Source organism: Pholcus phalangioides, unplaced genomic scaffold, assembly GCF_987345545.1.
Source record: "Pholcus phalangioides strain wild (caught in Gottingen) unplaced genomic scaffold, Ppha-v1.0 ptg000003l_1, whole genome shotgun sequence".
In the NCBI taxonomy this organism is placed as follows: domain Eukaryota; kingdom Metazoa; phylum Arthropoda; class Arachnida; order Araneae; family Pholcidae; genus Pholcus; species Pholcus phalangioides.
In genome coordinates, this window is record NW_028301596.1 from 40170755 (window position 1) to 40191947 (window position 21193).

The 21193-nt window shown below is 36.8% G+C and overlaps 1 protein-coding gene across 1 annotated transcript in view; it reads right to left on the bottom strand.

The window, feature by feature from the left end:
- Nucleotides 1–21193, bottom strand: part of LOC149088595 (cytochrome P450 4c3-like) — a 61252-nt gene that overhangs the window by 6281 nt on the left and 33778 nt on the right. The window contains exons 2-8 of the mRNA XM_089248071.1: nucleotides 8881–8993; nucleotides 7983–8068; nucleotides 7050–7240; nucleotides 4350–4416; nucleotides 3976–4102; nucleotides 3604–3798; nucleotides 1851–2024 (exon numbers count right to left, since the gene is read on the bottom strand). Coding sequence (XP_089104197.1) covers nucleotides 1851–2024; nucleotides 3604–3798; nucleotides 3976–4102; nucleotides 4350–4416; nucleotides 7050–7240; nucleotides 7983–8068; nucleotides 8881–8993 — 953 coding nt within the window. The remainder of the gene's footprint in view (nucleotides 1–1850; nucleotides 2025–3603; nucleotides 3799–3975; nucleotides 4103–4349; nucleotides 4417–7049; nucleotides 7241–7982; nucleotides 8069–8880; nucleotides 8994–21193) is intronic.

The window sequence follows — 21193 nt, forward strand, 5'->3', positions numbered from 1 at the left end:
CCAAGATTGAAATGATCCTGGATTATGCCAAATGTTTTTCTTGAAACTGCTATGATTCTCTTCTCAACTCTTACTATGAGATCATCGTCGTGAAACTGAAATTATAATAGCACAGATACTTTTATACTTAAAAAACCTAAAATTTTATTGAGATGCCCAGGCCCCCCCCCTCCCCCAATGTTCCAAAACTTTGATGTGTACTCGTATATATATATGATTCTGTTAATGTCAGAATTAATGCTATCCATTAGGTTCCTGTGGAGGAGGCTGGTAACTCACGGGGTACCGATACCTTTACTTCCAGTCACATTTCCAATTTAAAAACCACTGTCTTAAATTGTCATCATATCTATTCTCTTATTACCAACCATGGCTTCGATGCACTACTGCATTCAATTGGCAGAGCGATGACGGAGGGGGTAGAAATTGTTAGTCTCATTTACGGCAACCGGATACACTGACGGAGGTTCAACGATTATCCCGCCATACCACAATGTTTTGTCCCGCCTGAAGATCTATCATACGTAAATTGAGACTTCATGCTCAATCCACACTTCTGAAGGCAGATTTTCAACTTTATTTACGGATATAAATATGCACAAAAATGTTCCAAATCAAAATATCGCTAATAAAAACATCAAACATCACCTGTGAAAATGTCATCGTCTAGATATCACTTTTCATAGTATCACCAAATAAAAGAAAAATTAAAACATAATTAAAGAATTCAATAGAGGGGCAAAACTTGTGGCGGTAAATATGGGATAGTTTGATGCCGATGTTTCGACGCCGTACCGTATACCGCGCATGCACAAGTGCTTTCTGACAGAGTTATCAAGTCATATTAGTAGATACAATATCCGCCATGCTGCATACATTTCAAGAAGAAATCGGATTTCTTAATAATAGTGAGATTGTGAAAGAGTTAAAATAAGAAAATTTTCATCTTTTATGAAATTCGACAACAAAGTTATCACTTTGATGGCGAAATGAGTATTTGTTAAGCTCGATAGTGTTTAAATATAAACGACGGGGAATCATTGTTATTAACCCCTTTGCCGATCGGGGACGTAGAATTGCATCCAAATATGCCAGTGGAATAAATTCATACAGCTGAAAGTTTCTTCAGCCTCTTTTTTCCTCATCGCGAAGCTTTATAGGAACCCTATGAAACAAAGGAGGTGTGTGTGTGTATTTTCCCTATTCTCCTCAGCTTTTTCCCCCTTCGTTCTCCATGGCATCCTCCCCTCATGTAATGTATCTTTCTCAGAACTACATTCATCCATTATATACTGTACATGTAAGGGAGAAAGAGAACACAAAGGTAAGTTCGAAAAAGCAAGGTACGGTATACCTTTTATCTCTATGTAACTCTCTTATCTACTGTCTGTACTGTTCTTTTCCCCGCCCTTATTGCTTTATTTTTTCTTTCTTTCTTTCCCTTTCTTCCTTTTTTTAACGTGAGAACAAGGCTGCCATATTTATCGCCTAAACGTCTAATGCAGATCATTCAAATTTATCGCCAACAGCTCGTACTCAAATGGGGTTAAATGATAGTATTAAATGAGCCCTTTGAAAGGTTGAGGACAGCATTGAGCCATGAAATCATTGTTAGGAAGAAAGAATGTTTGAAAACAATAATGAAAACTTACTTTGGTTGCGATAATCGTCAAAATTGCAAATAAGAAAATTCAACCAAAAATATCTATTTGATGATTTTTATCTGAAGATCATTCAAAACATCGACAAAACAAAATTTGATAAAATTAATAGTTTTCAAGTGAAATTTAAATGTTCGAGATTATCACTAACGAGACTCAAGCACATTATGTTGTACGTAAACCACTCACCTTCAAAACACACTCTAAGTATTTGAGGTTCTTAAGATCTTCAAGAGCTACAGGTCTATCATAATCATCCCCGAAGACTTCCTCGAGCTCTTCTTGGACCTTCTTCTGTACTTCGGGATGTCTTCCAACCAGATACAATGCCCAGCTCATTCCAACCGCTGTCGTATCGTGACCCTATAATGAGTCAAAATATATTTACTGTACACAAAAATTAAATTACAACACTCAATGCGAAATGCGTTTTGGTATGTAATTACAGCTACTCCCCGACTTACGAACCCAAATACAGCCAACGCTCGTTATAACGACCCCCTTCGTTCCACAGAAAAGGGACATTATATTGGGATGTCGCCATATCGAATGTTTTTAAAAAATCATAAAATTTTGCTTCCCGGCTTTCTCCGACTGTTGCAATCGCCCTTCCCGTGATCGATCATTTGAAGGAGGAAACCCAAAATATTCTGCTTTCGTAACTAAATCACGATCTTTAATTATGGGGGAACTCTTTGGAATAATCAATGTTTCGGGTGACATTTCTTGTTAGCTTCCGCTAAAGCTTTCAATTTGAGATCTAACTATACGGCGCTTTCAAGACAGTCATGTCGAATGAATAATTTTCAAAATGAAAACATTGATTAACTGGCCGAATATTGATTTACTGGCGTATATTCACCCATTGTGGAATTACATTAAGCAAAATTGCGATAAATCAGTCACGTGCGAAGTAGGAATGAGCCACATCCACGAGAAAAGAAAACAGAATGGTAAGTGGAGGGGGGGGGGGGGAACATAAACATCATCCGGTCGACTCACACGAGAGCAATGCACTTTGCCATTGTTCACAATGTTTCCATGAGGGTGCTACTTAACCACAGGGTTTTCCGTTGAAATGACAACGATTCATCTATTTTTTCCTTCTCCAAGCATAAAAGGTCAAGGTCAAACACACTAAACGACAGATTTACTTCATTTCTTTGCGAAAATAAAAGAAAAAAAAATGAAGTGGTGAGCTGAGTTTGGTCATTGTAATGGATTGAATGCTATTTGAATGCCGTTATATTGGATATAAATATCGTGGCGGAAATAGAAAAAATTGGGACCTGTCGTAACGGTCGTTATAACGAGCGTTGACTATATATGGTACTCTTGGGTTGTTATAGATCAACCTTGGTGATATTTAGTAATCCATAGGATACACCCCCGACCATGCCCTAAGGCCATACGAAATAGAAAACAAAAAAAGCAGATGCTGCAATCCCGCTAGTAGAGCACTGGTAGGGCGACACGAATTACAAAGATCGTTCTTCCTAATCAGATCATGACCCGCTGCTCTGTCCCAATGAAGAGATTTTAGCAGGTGGTCGACGACCTGCGCCATGCTGGGAAATGTTCGTGTATGTGTTGTAAACCTAACATGAAGATTGTTTCTATGTAATGCTTGCTATATATAGTGCTGCGATTTTTCCAAACTATGAGTGAAGTGTAATGATTGAATAATATGTATCGTTGTGTATGCCTATTTCTCTCTGCAGCGAGACTTTTTAACGGGGAGATCGGCTCGCATTCGGTCCTCTCGATGCGAGTCCGTCATTATGACCACTTGACCCCCACCACCGTCTCTCATTTTCATTTCTGAATTTCGAACCTTCGAACCTTTCGGCCTGATTTCGACCTTCGAATGATATTCGGATCTTTTTTTTTCGTAAGTCGGGCAATGACTGTACATATAGCAGATCCTGCACTATTTTCTTACAGCGAACATGAATGTATTGACTTCCTCCGTGATGTCTTCTTCTGTGAAAGACGGATTCGTCATGTGTTCGTACAACAAGAGATCAAGGAACGCTTTCCGTCTTTTCAAGCCGTAATCGTCGTTCCCAAATGCATCCTCCATGTTCGTCCCTCCTTTCATCTGTTTCATGATGCACGCTTTCCTCTCACGTATGACCTATCACAAGTAATAAAAGAACCTTATTATTATTATTACATAATATACTACAACAATCATAACTACTTGTTCTAGTGGGCGGAGCGCTTTACCTTGAACAACGTTTAAAAAAATGAATAGTCACATCATTTGCAATGAAATATTCCATTCACGTATAGCAAATATTCCGACACTTACGCCTCTCGTGAAGTCATCCATAACGTCCGTGCTTTCCTTGAATATCTTTCCGGATTCACTCATGGCAAAAATGAACTCTGGCCACAGCCAGGGCTTTAGAAGTCGAGTTGCGAATTGGTGAGATGCGCTGAAACATGTGAGACGTATGATGTAGCACATAAATGTAAGATAAATATTCATAATCTAGCTCAAAATAGAACGTCATTTCTTAAAAAGTTCATCCAGCATAGTTACTAATTTGGCTTATTAAGTCACCCCGCTAATGAAATAACTTTTTTTTTTGGTTCCCAACCAAGGGTAACGTTATACCACGGTCTGACTTTAGTAGAGAGAAAGAGAGAACCCTTTCCACGTTATAATAGTTTCCAACTTACTTGTTTAAAGCTTTTATATAGTCACAATCACTCTTCTGGGCAGCGACGTATTTTCCCATGGCCGTCTCTGAAATTATTAACGAGAATAAATAAGATTTTTTTTTATAAAAATTGTTGGCGAGTTTTCTATAGTATAGTCACTCTCGTCACACATTTTATAGCCTAGGATCTATTCACAAGGACAATAACATTGATGGATTAGGCGCATTCTGCTTCCCATATCGCAGAGATATCGAAGCGTTTTCCAGGATGACGTGTGTATCTGGAAGATCAAGAAGCTATTAATACCCCGCTCCAACCAACCCAAATCAGAACTGAACGTTTCCGCAGCCACCCAGCCCCTGCAGGCTATCTGGCGGGGTGGTATGATCACCAGGGGTGGTATGTGAAAGGGAAAGGCAAGTCGCAGTCAGAAGAATAAAGGGGGGGGGGGAGAAGTCATAAAGGGAGAGGGGAATAGCTGATATTATGCTATACAAAAACCCCAAACGTTATAAAATGTTATACAATCGAGAGATACTAATCAGTGATATTTAATCACACACAATACAAGATGAGTCCAACCCAAAATTTGGTGCAAGCAAGTTCAGTCGGCACTACAGATAGGACTGGCATCAGTCATATAATTACTGTTTATTCAAGCGCCAAGGAACTTCTCCCCCACCAACCAAAAGGGGGGATAATCCAGAATAGTAACACCAGAACATAAAATTGCACCAGTGTTATTAGATTCAGAAATGAGGAGACATGTTTACAACAGATGGCGCCGCTATTTTTTTTTCAACCAAAACAGAGATATGCACGTTTAAACAGTGTTACTCTTTTTTGGGTGCTTTCTGACGGAGGGTAATTATTAAAGAATCAGACATTGAGTGTTATTTCACTCATTTTGTTTATTTCTGAAAGAAAAAAAAAAGAAATAGGTAACCCCAGGGCCATCAAAACACATGGGCCCGCCTAGGGCATTGCTGGGTGGGGGGGGGGGTAAATCAGGGGAAACTCCAATATAATGAGACCTAGAGCTATGAGTTTGAAAAGAATGCGAATTGGGGTAGGTTTGCATTTCCAGCAGGTACAAGGGGCCCCCGGAATATAAATTTTCCCGAGGGTCCATAATGTTGTTGAGACAGCCCTGGGTAACATGAAAAATGTTATTCTCATCATACTGTCATACTCCATTCAAGCTTCAGCCTCAATTCAGAGAAATCGTCAGGGTAACGCCAAAGTCTCCTAGACAGATTAGAAGGACTTATGGTAGTATGTAGGATTCTTTGGTATCGCACGAAATAAATACTTAGTGTGATTTGTCTGTCATACTACTTCTCGTACTATTTCTATAGTGCTCATACACCTCCCTCAATTCTAATTGGAAAATGAGGTTGAAAATACACATAGTTACATATTCGTTATATATATATATATATATATATCTTTTTTCTTTTGTATTCCTTTTCGTTTGTTATTGTCTAGTACAGTCGAATCCCGTTATAAAGAACTCCAAGAGACCGGAGAAATCGCTGCGCTATTACGAAATTTCGTTATAAAGGAATTCCAACTTTATCCATTGTGCATATGTTAGCTTATCTGGGGGGATTAGAAAAGTGTTCGTTAAAACGAGATTTTCGCTATATCGGTATTCGTTAAAACGGGATTTGACTGTATTTGTGCAATGTGTATGTGTGTGTATTTGTTTACAATAATTATAAAAAAAAGTACTTGAGGATTATTTTATAAGCCTCCGATCTAGTCCTAAGAAATTTTCACCTGTTCAGACGTCTAAAAATCATCCTGTAAAGGCAAATGCTTACTTTAACGCACACCAACTCCGGCCATATACACTACCATGTATAGCAGACCACCGCGCGAACTTCGTGACGTTACTGAACAAGTTATTTCACCAATAGTCATTGGATATTATGCAAAAGAAGGTAAAGATATCGCATGCGTCGGCCTGCTATATCCAATGGCTAGAGGTGAAATAACTTCTTCAGTGACGTCACGAGCTTAGCGCGGAGGTCTTCTACAATAGATGGCGTTGCTATACTGCAATTATCAATCAGTAGAATTGTGTGGGAAATGAAAGTACCATCTATATCGGTGGCTGCCTTAGGCTCGGTAGGTAAAGAACTTGTTACTGATGTTCATGCCCGGATTCGAATTCGCGGAACTTGATGGTAGCCTTCATAGTGGAAGACGATCATCTTACCATTTTCTTTCATACCGAGCACAACTCAGGTCTATCGCCATCTCTATGGGCGATTTACTACCTAGTGAGTTGTGCCGGAAGTGTAAATGTGCATGTAATTTAACAGTCTGAGTGCGTATGTAGTGTTGTGTTTGATTTTTCAGTGTCGCCATCTATATTTCAGAAGTAAAGTGAGTGATGTGTTATGATTGAATTACATCTGTTGCTCTTTGTGGCGAAACTTTTTAAAGGGGATATCGACTCGCATTCGGACCTTGAAGTTCGGGAACCACAGAAAACCAATCATCTTACCACTGCACTATTCCGGCCTATTAGGAGACAAATGCCTGGCAGATAATAAAGATATTATGTACGAGGTACCAATGTGGTTTATAACAGCGAGCTAAAGAATTTTGTTGACAACAGAAAATATGAAAACGTAGTTACAATGAAAGCAATTATATATTTTTGCACATGATAACATCAGAAAGAGCCCTTTTTGGTGAATGCCATACCGCACAGTATATCCAAGGAGCAGAGTGTGATGTAAGGAACGAGGTCGAAGCGATCCTTTCCGACCTCTCGTCCGAGTATTTCGGCCAGATAACGTGCATGGTTATCAATAACGGGGAGAAAATCATCCAGGATGCGGAAATGGAATGCCGGAGTCAGGAGCTTCCTCCTCTTCTTCCATTTGGATCCGGTGCTGGAAAAATTGAACAAAAAAACATTGCTAATGAAAGTATCAGAAATTAACTTAGAACATAACAGACCGAGTACGACCACGCGTCTGCTGCGTACGTGATATAAGTTCATTGTCCTGGAGGGTGTGGTCGTGCCGGAGAAAGTTCCGAATTACAAAGGGGGGAAAAAAACGGGGTCCCTATAGTGGGGGCCTAAAGTATCCTAAGTAAGCGGCTCTCAAACTTTGTTTGACTCGAGAAGATTTTTTTAGTGTATAATTTCTGTGGTAGGCCTCTTTTATCTATCTATCTTGGATTTATTTTCTTTTCCTCGAGCGGGGTCACGGAGTCATTGGGAAGTGCACGCGGTGCCTGAGGGCTCCGCGGAGCACCGGTTGAGAACCGCAGCCCAAGTCATGTATGTGCACGTATGTATCACGCGCATCTGCTGCATGAACGTGACAATGTTGATTTTTCTGGTTTTATTCTTCTTCTTGTGGGAAAGGTAGTTGTGTATATTTCTTATACGTAAATGCTTTTAAATTGTAGCTGTTTTTTGACTCTTGCTATCGAAATGATACTCTGTGGTTAATGTAGTACCTAAGTTTGACGACGTAATAACACTTGATGAAGTGTGATTGGATTTGTTTAAACAAGGTAGACAATAGAAAATATCAAATTCTATACATTAATACAATTTGATTACATAATTACGAAATTACATAATTCTCATTACGTAATGATGAAGAAGAGATTGTATCATACCTTGTGATTAATCCTTGTTTGAACCATGGCGCAAGAAAATCGTAAACAAAAGTCTTGTCGAGTAAAACATTGCTGCTCAGAACGACCTAAGGAAAGAAATGGAACATTTACTAATGTTTAGGAGTAATTTAAATCATTTATGATTTAAAATCATAAAATTTCATAAACATCAACAAAGATTAAATTTAATTGAAGTACAAATTTAGTCTAATATACAGGGTGAATCCGACCTATTTTGCAAATAAAACGGGGTGGTAGACGAGCCCAAGTTGATCATGAAACACTCCCCACCAACTTGTCCTATTTCAAACTGTTTTCGAGACTACATTTCTCCTGAATCAGAAAACCAATATGATATATTGTAAGCTCTTTCGGAAGCTGGTGGAAGGGACAAGTTTTTTTCGGGAAATTTGACAGATTGTAGCTAGAAGGGTGTTTGCAGAATTGGCGATTAAAAATTTTGGCGACAATTCGATTTTGAACTTCGGCGCCTTCAGCTCGCCAGTAAAAACAGATATTTCGATGAAATTGGTACCACCTTATAGTATTTTTTTCTGCTATTTCCCAATGTGTGCTTAGTTTGCATGTAGTTCTTTCAGAAACTTCACAAATTTTTTTTTTTTTCAGATTCGATATACTTTTTTTCCCATAATCGATTATCCACCATAACTCGAAAACGATTTGAGATAAAACAGGGTTGGTAGGTTGTTTCATGATCCACTTGAAACCGTCTATCGCACCCCCCCCCCCCTCTTTCATTTCGCAGAACAGGTCGGATTCACCCTGTATTGTCAAAAATAAGAAAAGAAAAGTTGAAATTTGTCATTTAAATTCATTTAATTCAGCTCAAAGAGTTTAGAAAAGTGTATATGATAATGTTATTAATACAGCCACTTACCTCTACAGTTTCTGGTTTGTATAGCATTATAACTGGTTTCACACCGAACCAAAACCTGAGAAGTCTCGCTTTTTCGTAGATATAAGCCATACCACACATCGCTTGAAAACATACTGTTGTGAAAAATAAAATATATATTCATTAGAGATAATTAGTTTTTTTTGTTATCAAGTGACAATCAATAGAATTCTAGGTGTTTTTTGAAAAGATTAAAGTTTGATAACTTTTTACGACCACCAATGTTGGTCATTCAGCTCTATTTCTTCATACCTGTACACCGAAGACAATTTTATCACACGTAAAACTGTATTTATAAATTAGGTACTATTTTTTTTTTTGAACAATAGTTTATTACGTCAATCACAAACTCCTTTAAGATCAGGGACGTAATATTGCGTCCATATGCCAATGGAATAAATTTAATCCAGCTGATTGTTTCTTCAACTTTTTCCTCATCGTGAAGCCTTTTTGTAACAGTGTGAAAATAAATTATGTGTGTGTGTCTTCCCCTATTCTCTGTTCTCCTCAGATTTCCCCCTTCCTCGTTCTCCACGGCATCTCCTCCACATATGATGTATCTTTCTCAGAACTAATCCTTCTATTATGTACTGTACATGGAAGTGAGAAATAGAACACGTATATTTAGCGGAAAAGCCAGATACTGTACAGCTGTTATCTCTCTTATATAATTATCTACTGTCTGTATTCTTACCCCCCACCCACCCTTATTGCTTTTTTCCCCTTCCTTTCCCTTTTTATCGTGCGAACAAGGCTACCATATTTATTGCCTATGCGTCTATAATACATATCATTCAAATTTATCACCAACATCTTGTACGCGAAGGGATTAATGAGACACAAAGACAGAAATGATTTTTTTCTACCTACAAAAAATCAAGGAAAGAGAATTTCTGGACATTAAATGCCGTGACGAACTCGGAAAGAAGATTTTGTTCGTTCTAAAGTGCTTTTCCCGCTATGCAAAAAGACCGGTTTCGACTATTTGCGCTGTCAAACAGTTAAAGCCCGCGAATATAAACTGAAAGAAAAATATCTTGTGGATGGATAGTTGGATGTTTTTTTTATAAGAAAAAAAAATCATTTACATAAACAATGCTTCTCGTGGAAAACCGTTGTTTGCAGATGAAAGACTGAATTTTACTCATACATTTTTTATGCTAAGATAACCCAAAATTTTTTACGTAAATTTTGTGGCAAACCACGTACTCGTAAAACAATTTGTTTGACTTTTGGTCCTCCCCGCATCGCAATCGATGACAATCACTATTTGAATCATGATATATACACCAAAACACTCGTATAATTTTTCCTTCCTTGATGAAGGTTTACCGCAATACGGGATGGGTAATTTGTTAACCGAAATATGACCCATAAATTAAGGTTATCAGGTCAAACAGACATCCGCCAGATATGCAAAATTTAACGACCTAATTTTGTGGTTTTGTTAGTTGTGAAATTGGTTTACTCAGTCCCTTTTTTGCCAGAAATACAGTAGGCCTCACATGGACGAGGTGCATGTGTTGTTTAGTAGTAGTAGTAGTAGGCCCCCCCCCCAGTAAAACGGACTTCGTTTATAACGGACAGCTAAAAAAATTGTAAAATTTTTATCTGACAAGTTTAAAACTCGTTTTAAGTATTTCAAAAAGTATTAACTCGTTTAAAAAAGCATTTCCAAGTAAGCGATTGAGCATCGATCATTGTTTTGTTTAGCGTAAATCTTGATGCGAAGCATGACTCATACCGCTCGCCAGCCAGAAAAATTAGGATTGATACCGTTTATATATACGCCCACATCTTTTTCAATTCTACTTGTGTTGAAGACCGTTTTTATTTTATGTATAATAAACACTTTTTATAGCTAACCACTGCACCTTCGTTAATGCACACCCTCCTATAGCATTACAACCCTATAAGAATTATTCATTATAAACCGGACTTTCATTATAACGGACAATCTTCAGCCTCAGTACGTGATATTAGAAATTATTCAAAAATAAAAATTTAATTTTCTAACTGCATTTATAAAATATATATAAAACGCTCATAAGAATAAATTAAAATCCCCTAAAACAGAACTTCAAAAAAAAATAAATTACCTGATAGACCGTGGGGCTTATTCGAATGCCTAAATTCAACTTTTAATGATACATAAGCTAGGGCTTTATTACGGTAAATTACGGTAGTAAATAAAAAAAAATCCATCAAATTTAATTTCAGAAATTTACGAAAAACGTATCTGCCCATGAACATGAACATAAACCTCGATTTTTTCAGACATAGTACTCAAAATAATTATTATCCTTATAAAGAAAAGACAAATAATAACGCCAGAGTTCTTAATCTCTAAGAAAATAGGAGCTTTCTCCTCTATATACTCATGCCAAGCTGTTGGTAATATACGACCAGTTTAACAACCCTATTTTCTCCCGTCAATGTATATATTTGTGTATGCTTTACCTACTTTAGGTTGAATTTTAGACTAAATAAATACCTCAAGGCCGTGCCTGGAAATTTATAACAACGTTGTATGTAATGTATTCGAATCAGTGGGTGTCGGAATAAATTAGCTCTTTTACACCAATGGCAAAGTCAATATTTATATATCACGAACTATAGGTGGGATCTCTTCCGTTACTTTCAAGTGTTTGTCTTCTTTTTTAATCTCCATTGTTTCTCAAGTTGAAAGCTTTCTTTAGGATGTACTCGTATGAAATTCAAAAATTGAAGTATTTATCAAAATTTATTTATTTTAGATATGTTATTTAAGAGAATAAACATTGTTACCATAACGTGACTCATTAAGCTATGTTATATTAGGTTCGCCCAATAAGAATATCTGAGAGACTTTGTTCGTGCGTTTTTGAGTGAAGAAAATAGGTAAAAACACTTCTAAAATTTTTCCTTCTCAATTTTAAGCTATTTTTCGGACATTTTCAGAATCGAATTTCGAAGCAGGTTGGGCGTAAAAGAAAGTAATCTATGTACAGGGTGATTATAATTTAAATTTCCGTACTCTCAGTAGTTTCTCTCTAAAACTCCTTATCCGAATACAGTCAAATTTTTAGGATAGCTTAATGAGACCATGGGGGGGGGGGGAGATATATATAATAAATAAATAAAAACTTAATTTTCGACAACCAGGTGAAAAAGTGGCGCTTTTTTATAGCGCATTTTACATTTTCCCATCGTGGCATATAGTGTATATAATACCAAGTTTCAATGAAATACGTCTATCACAACGAGCGCAACATAGGTGTGAGTAGTTTCAGCATACTGACACTGCTCAGACAGTGTAGCACCCGTCAGTATACTGAAACAATTCCGACCTATGTAGCATCCGTTCCGGAGGACGGAGTCCATTGACACTTGGTATATACGCTAATTGGTCTAAAAGAAAATGTAAACTGCAATAAAAATGCGCCAATTTTCACCTAGTGGTCGAAAATTGAATTTTTATTTATTTATGTCATTATAATCTCTCACGTGTTCTTATTTGATCATTTTGATCATTTTTGTCGCATTACGGTCATTTTCCGCACACGAGGGCTAATTAGACCGGAGCCTACAATTTACTGCCGATTCCGAACGGCAGGCTTGTTTTTTCATACTCATCGAGAGGTTGGTGCGCTAACCCCTCGATGGGGGACTCCCTGTGGTAGCCATTTTTTCTGCGGTCATGTCGCCATTTTTATTGTACCCCTGTGTCAGGGAAGTTTTCTGACAAGAACGAACCGGGTATCGCACTCGCGACACCTTTAAACATCATCTGTTACTTGAGGAGAGTATCTTATCGACCTGGGCTACCGCGGCCCCATCCCCATGGTCTTATAAGCTATCCTAAAAATTTGGCTGTATTCGGATAAGTAGTTTTTTAGAAAAAACTAGCCAGAGTGCACGGGAACTTTAAAATTATAAACACCCTGCATATGGTTTTTTGAAAGCATCTATTTCATTTCCTATAATTTGCCTTTTTTTTTTCTCCAAATTTCTTACAATTTTTATTTCCTAATAAATATCTGAAAATATTATTAATGTATAATGTATGTAATGCAGGTATTATTAATGTATTGATTAAGATGCCAATTTGCTTGATTAATCATCCCGTCATTCAACTGCGAAAAGACGGGGGAAGAAAAGCAGCATATTTTCCCTCATCAGCAAAAGATATAACAATAGGTAATTTGTATAACAATCATTTCCGAGAGAAACTCTCAACGAGAAAAAGACGAGTGATTTCCTTGTCGCGGATTCGGAAGCTATTATGTAAGATGAAAGAGGGAAAAATAAAATTAAGTAATATCTTTGGAGAAGGGAAAAGAATATACAGTACTATACACAGATATTGGATGAGAATAAATGAAATAATGACAATAAAAGGATCATTACCGTAACGAAAGGCATGTAAAGTCATTAGCGTCATTATATCATATTTTATGTGTGACTGATAAAGCGTTGTATTCGGTCCAGGTTAGAATATAAATACGTATGTTGATGGCGATGTGTACGTGATTTGAAGAATATTTATGATCAATCTTCGGACGATGCAAATAAGAATTTTGTCAATTTGAAAGAATTTCATAATTATTTCACGAGACAAAAAAATCCAAGAATAAAATGTTCATACCGTGGTTTCGAGATACTACTATTATTCAAAATCATTATCTCGATAGTTTTTTTCTGTCTTTGGGAATATAAATAACTAGCTGTGTGTTACCCACGGCTTCGCTCGCGAGGATTTGGTAATCTGAGAACTACTCGGCGATGATTCGCCCTTTTATTATTACAGAGGTATTTGAATCTCTCATTATTCCCTTGAGGTTGAATTTTCATAAATCTCGTCTTAGTTGGTGTCTACATTATGAAATGTAATACTGACCGAATTTCATATTTGCAGCTTCAGTGGTTTCGGCTCGGCGTGATTTATCTATGTTCCTTTGAACCCCCCCCCTCCCCCTCCTCCTCCTCCATGACTCCCTTGGGGGAATCGAATTTCAGAAATTTCATATTTATAGCTTCGGCGATTTCGGCTCAGCGACGATTGCTTCATTATAACCTTTGAACCCTCCTTATGGGTAAAATTTTGAAAAGCCCCTTTTCAGTGGGTCTCTACATTTTCTATATTACAAAGAAAATACTCACAAGGTTTCATATTTTTCACTTTAGCGGTTTTGGGTCAGTGTGATTTTTATATTTAACCTGTGAACCACCTTTTGATCCCCCCAAGGGGTCGGATTTCGAAAAACTCCTACTTGGGGAGTCTTCACGTCATGAGGTAAAACTGCTGACCAAATTTCATATTTATAGCTTCAGGCGTTTCGGCGCGGTGATGATGAATCAGTCAGGACATGTTATTTTATATACAGGAAGAGCAAAAAGTCAGTAGAAACTTCAAAAATTCATAAAAACCGGAAAAATAACCGAAATAACAAACGGTTTGCAGGTTTAGCATCGCTAGGTCACGAAAATTTTTTTTAAGACAGGAAAAGAACAGCCGATAGAGGGCGCTGACGTACAGAAGTCAAAGAAAAGATACTCAAATAACGAACAGAACTCCTCCAAATCGTTTATTACAGCAGTATGTGTTCCACATGACCGCCACCACAGGGAATAACGCATTGCAGGCGAGTCACAAATCCAGCAACGGCAGAATGCAGCAGGTCCACATACACGGTTTACAACGGTGAACTGGTTTTGTGGATTAGGAGCACAAGTTCTTATATCCGTCTCATTTGCATATTTCCACCGAAGTCGCTCGTACCAACGCTACCTATCGGCTGTTTTCTTAGTTATTTTTTTCCCTGTCTCTTTCTCGTGACCTAGCGATGCTAACCCTGCAAACCGTTTTTTATTTCGGTTATTTTTTCGGTGTTTATGAATTTTTAAAGTTTCTACACGAACTTTTTGCCCACCCTGTAGAAGATTCCTGTATAAATCCTTGTCCACAATCTGTATAAATTTGTTCTCTAGCAGTTCGAATCTGCTGATAGGGTTCAGATTTGGGGATTTACGATAAAAAGGTTGATGTAAGGCAGCATTTCTCAACCTTTCTTAACCCAAGGACCAGCAAAATAATAAAGCCAATATTATATTATATCGTATGTGCTTATCATATTTAATAAGAAATTCATGAGGAGCTAACTGAATGTGGAGATTACATTAATATTTGATTATTATTTCTAATCATCGATACCATTATATTTTTTCAAGATTCTTTTTTATTAATATTCTGATAATAATAATAATAACAATATAGATGTAAATTTGCCCATACTAATTTAATTAGCAAAATAAACCCTATAATAGCCTTAAAAGTAAACCCATATACTAATTTGTAAAATAAACCCTTAAGCATATAAACAACAGGAATGGACCACAAGAAGATAAACTACATAAAGTAACAGGAATACGTCCTTAAGTCACAAAAATTATAAAATGTACAAAATTAGAGGAATGGGTCGTAAGACAAAAATACACAAATAAAAATAGGCAAACACTCCCAATCTGTTAGCAAGCCTATAATCCATGCATCCTCAACCCGTTACTCGCGAGCACCACGGTGCTCCCTAAATGCCTGGAGTGCTCGCTGCTCGTATTAGATTTCGTGGTCGCAAGCACTTGATCAACGTTCCAATTAGAACAGCTTGTAAAAATTTTGCATTCAAGGATTGAAATCATCCTGATTTCATGCATCCGTATGTTAAACTTTCCGTAAGGGTGCTCTTCTTTTTGATGACGGGTACAGGCAGTGCTCGCGCTAGTGGAAAACGGCTGAAGACCTCTGCTATAATCAGTACAACCAATACGGTAAAAGCAAGAAAGAAACGGAACTAAATGGGACGGAATCGAGCAGAGCGGAAATTCTGCAAATGAAACATACTAAAACAGTTCATAATGGACATACATCAAACAATAAGTCACTTTATTTTGGTTAAGTCACTACTTTTATTGTGGTTAAACACATTTAATGATATATTTTGGTAACAATTTGAAGCGGAAGTTTAATTTACAGAATGTAAAACGTACATTTCATCAGACATAATGGATGTGGGTTCTAGGAAGTCAGAACCAACACATAAAGAATGAACTTACAGACTGTCTAATTCATTTAATCACTTTGACCCGTTTGGTTTTTTCGTGTCCTTTCAAGTCCTACCATTTTTTGCGGTCTTACATACCAGACCCCAAAAAAAAGGACAATCCGATTGTATTGAATCCATCGAACCTATACGTATGAAGATTTTACAAGAAAAAAAAGATTCCTCGGCAAACATATCAATACTGACCACTAAACCCTAATATTAATTCAGCAATAGTACATAACGTTTAAGGAAAAAGCTTGATTCATTATCCATGAGTTTAACACTTTTTTTGCTTTCATCATGGCAGATCACGACTTACTTAAGGTATTCGTAATAGGAAAAAGCATCGTAAAAATGAATCATACCAGGAACTAAAAAATGATCCGGGTCATTTGGAAAACCCCATAAAGGAAATGAATGGATTACGAATAGTCATAAGCTGCGTAGTCTCGAACTGAAAACTGACCGAATGCCACCGGTCAGTATGTGTCAATGAAATATGTCAATCAATTCCACACTTGACACAGGCACTGAACAATTGACATTTTCTTACTTAACGGAGTGGAAACTGGTTGGATGCGTGGCTTCCTGTTGATCTTACGCCAAAATAGAATTGATTATTAATGATTTAATAGTTTAACTTTTCCGCCTTCTATTCGATAAGGGCATGAGATATACCTTTGAATGATTGGGCAAAGTTCAGATGCTACACGCAGCTCAAATATTACATTTTAATCAGGAAAAGCGAGAACAACCTCTTTCATGTATCTATCTATTAAATGAGTGTTGAACAATTTCTATCCTTTAGTCGTAAATTTATTCACTAACCGTTTTTTGTTTGAGGTAAAGAAATGGAGGAAAAAGATTAAATATATGTATATGTATGTATACACGCAAACTAAGCACTTATTTGGAAAGCGCAGAAAAACTCCTATAAGGTGACACCGATTTCATTGAATTATCGGGATTTAATATCGAGCCACAGGCACTGAAAGATTGGAGAAGTTCGAAATCGAATTGTCGCCAAAATTTTTAATTGCCAATTCCTCAAACACCCTTCTAGATACAATCGATCAAATTTGGCAAAGCCTTGTCCATTCCACCAGCTTTTGAAAGAGCCTAAAATAAACCGAATTGGACATCTAGTTCAGGAGAAATTTAGTCTTTTATTTACAACACATCACTGAAACCTTTGTTCGTCGAAGTAGTTTTAGTAGGTTTTGGCGAAAATTAGATTTTTCACTTCACTGATCTCCCAGCGCTTGTAACTCATCATTAAATACGGATATTTTGTTGGTAGTGGTAGTGTCACGTTATAGGATTTTTTATGCAAAATCAAAGTGCCGCAAAATTCTGTAATCGCCAATTCTGAATTTTCTTCGAATATATACTTCTACAAACGCTGATTTCAGTGATGTATTGAAAAAGAAGACTAGAATTCTCTTGAACCAGGTCTATTGAATCATGGTTTATTGTAGGCTCTTTTGGGAGCTGTCGGAATGGACAAGTTTTTTGGCAAATTTGACCGAATGTAACTAGAAGGATGTTTGCAGAATTAGTGATTAAACATTTCGGCGACAATTCGATTTTGAACTTTGCCAATCTTTCAGCGCTTGCAGCTTGCCAGTAAAAACAGAAATTTCGATGAAATTGGTGTCACCTTATAGCATTTTTTCTGCTATTTCCAAATGTGGGGTTAGTTTGCGTGTAGGTCTTTCAGAACCTTCACAAATTCTGTTTTTTTTAGACTTGACACTTTTTTCCCCATAATCGATCATCCACCATAACTCCAAAACGGCTTGAGATAGGACAGGATTGGTAGGTTGTTTCATGATCCACTTGGGCTCATCTATCACCCCCCTTTCATTTCGCAGAATAGGTCGGATTCACATTGCATAGATTTTGATATTGGAACTTCTGCTGTCCCTGCGAATAGACTTGTTAGATTACCCCGGAACATGATTAAAAAAAGATAACATTATTTTGTTTATTTTTTCTTATACGTATGCTACTAGTGAATATAAATTTTGTGTTCCATCAGTTAATGATATGGAAATTCTAAAAACAAAAGTACACATATCAACACCAGCTGCTATGAGAAAGCAACAATACAATTTACTTATAGCAGTCAAAATGACTGCTCTTTGTCGTTCTAGGTATAAACGCTGATATCTAAACTCCCGAAGATAACCTTCAATGTCTTCAAATTTTAGTGCACAGAGACAATTTCAGAAATAATGAAAATTCACCAAAACATTGTGCGTCAAATACTTTAAGGATTATAGCATTTTCAGAACAGTCAAAATGACTGCTCCGGCAGTTCAAGTGCTAAAATGATTCAGGTACGTGATAAGTCCATAAATTACCATATATCATATATTCAACACAAAAAACAGCGACAATTAGTCGTCGACAAAGGACAACTGGAGTTGGACATATAACGGCCCTCCATCATCTTCAATAGCCTAGGGCCCTATTAAACCTAATTCCCGCCTTGGGTAGCACCATTTGCATTTCTTAAATGAAGTCTTCTAAGGTATTCAAAGATGCTTCAAACATCAGTGAACTTATAGTGAGTCAAAAGAAGTGATTAAATACCATTACAATTGGTATACCAATAATTAATGCAATCTGTCCAACGAAAGAGGTGACCTTGAATAATGACTTCTTAAGACAATGCTTCAGGCAATATAGAGTTTTAATCAAGAATACTTTTAACAGCAATGATTTTTATTTACTGTTAGATCCTACAACAATTTTTTGACAATGACTATTGACAATGGTTTTGACAGAACTGGTTTTTCAAAAAAGACTTCTGCGAACAATGACTTTTGAAATGACTTCTGGAAATGCTCCTTAAAATTAATTCTAAACAATGACCTTCGACAATTCTTCTGACGACTAAGGTTTTTAAAAATCTAAACTCTCAGCTCTTCTGTGAGTGTTAGTTTTTAACAATGCTTCTGAAAAGAATGGTTTTTAGTAACGACAGAGATTTCTTTGACAATACATTCGTCAACAATGTCTCTACCAAAAAGTTCTGGTATTAACAACAACATCTCATTTTAATTTAAAGGAAGGATTGCGTGTGTTAAAATACGTTATTGTGAGTTTTCTTCTAATACGTTTAATGCAGAAAACCATCAAACACAGACCTACGAGCTTTCTGAAATAATATAATGCGTGGGGGGAGGGATCTTATGCAGCATAATCAGTTGTTCTTAAGCGAATTATAGGGGTTAGCGAATTATGGGATACCTTAGATGAGAAAAAAAATTAACTCGTTGTTTTGCATTTCTATACAAGGTGTTCCGTAAGTGCTAATGCGTCCTTTATCTCATCAACTGTCCGTCGTAGAAGTATGGTTTCAGTTTCGAAAATGCTCAAAAGGTGTTCAAAAATGATCCTATACCAGTTTTAAGAGTAAAAATACAGTGTTAAAGTAAAAAGGAATAAACTTTATACGCCTCCCTCTTGTCCTCCAACTTTCAATTAGAAAGTTGTTGACCTGTCTTTCCTGTGAGGAAAAGAAAAGAAATCCAAGTTTCTAAGTGCAATATTTACACTGAGATATATTCGGAAATGGGAGAAAATTTTTGGAAAGGACAGCAGGAATGAGGGAAGGAAGCGTTGTCCGTTAATTTTTAATGTTCTTTCGTAACTTTTTTTGCGATTTTTGAATTCGAATATGTCAGCGAATATTGCACTTAGGAACGCAGAGTTTTTTCTGTTGGTCTCAGGAGATACAGGGCAACAACTTTCGAATTGAAAGTTAGAGGACTAGGGGATCGTATAAAAATTTAGATTTCTTATTTTGTGACACACCCTATTTTCTCCCTCAAAACTGGTACAGGGTAATTTTTGAACTCCTTTTGAGCATTTTCTAAACTGAAACCATACCTCTACGACGGACGGTTGATGATGAGATAAAAGCCGCATTAGCACTTACAGTACACCCTGTATATTAATTTTTAAAAAAAACTCGGTATATTGATAGTATTTTTTAAAGACGTTCGTGGCTTTCATTTCATTGGAGCAGATGGGGTCCGTGAAACACGAAAACACACACCCCATAAGAACCCCCTGATCTTATGAGGGAGAAAAAGGTTCAAACTACAATAATAACTGCACTAAAAAAAAATTTAATAACTAATAACAGACAATACAAAAAATTCCAAAAAATCCCATGACAAAACGTGATGATCCAATATTGGAAAAAACCGAGAAATTCCATTCCGACAATCGATTTCATTGCAACGCGTGCCCGTTTACTAATCGCAACACGTATTCTTTCAAGTCGCTCCTCTGCACCAACAGCTCACGTGTAACCCTCAATATCAATTTTCTAGCTTCAGGTGAACCAAAAAAACGTGACCATGGGTAGAAACTGGTTGAACGAAACACGAGGAAAATAAACAACGCCATTAATGAAAATTGTGATAGATATACGTTATTCCCAACGGTGTGTCTGTGTGTTGTTTTTCCGATGTGAAAAACGTGTATCTACAATTTATTCAGTGGACGGTCCAGTTTACTTATTTATTTTTTTGTGTATTATTTTTTCTCCAAAGTAACAGTTTTTGTCCTGTTCTATTTTTTAATAGGTTATCTTATCACCTAATATATTTTTTTTTGTTTTATTTTGATCACTTTTTCAAGGAAGTGTTTTCCCAACTCTTGTTTTCTTAAGGAAAACATATTTATCCAAATTACTGGTGGGTAATAATAATAATAATAATTCATAAACATGAGGATAATATGGAGCGTGCGATTATTTTCCTGCTAATTTGAATGATACTCATGATATAATTCAATATTTTGTGATTGATATTGGAATAATACACCGGTAATAAAATCTATATATAAAAAATTGTGACTAACTATTATACCCGGCGTTTGCCCTGGTTTTCTTCAACTACTAGGGGGGATTGTTAGTGACAAAAACCATTATAAAGGCATATAAACTATTATACATATACTGACAGCATTATAAAGAAGTGACTAATTGTAAAGGTATATACACATGCCTGAAACATATCGCTAGGGAACCACGGTAACCAAACAGAACATTTCGTAAGAGACTGTTGAGGCCCAGCAACTATTGTTGCCCGACAGCTTTTTTTTTTTTTTTTGCTCATTTCGGGCATTTGCCCAGCTCTGACGAACTTTTAAAGTAGCCAATCGTTCAAATCGGGTCCCGTTTGGTATGGGCA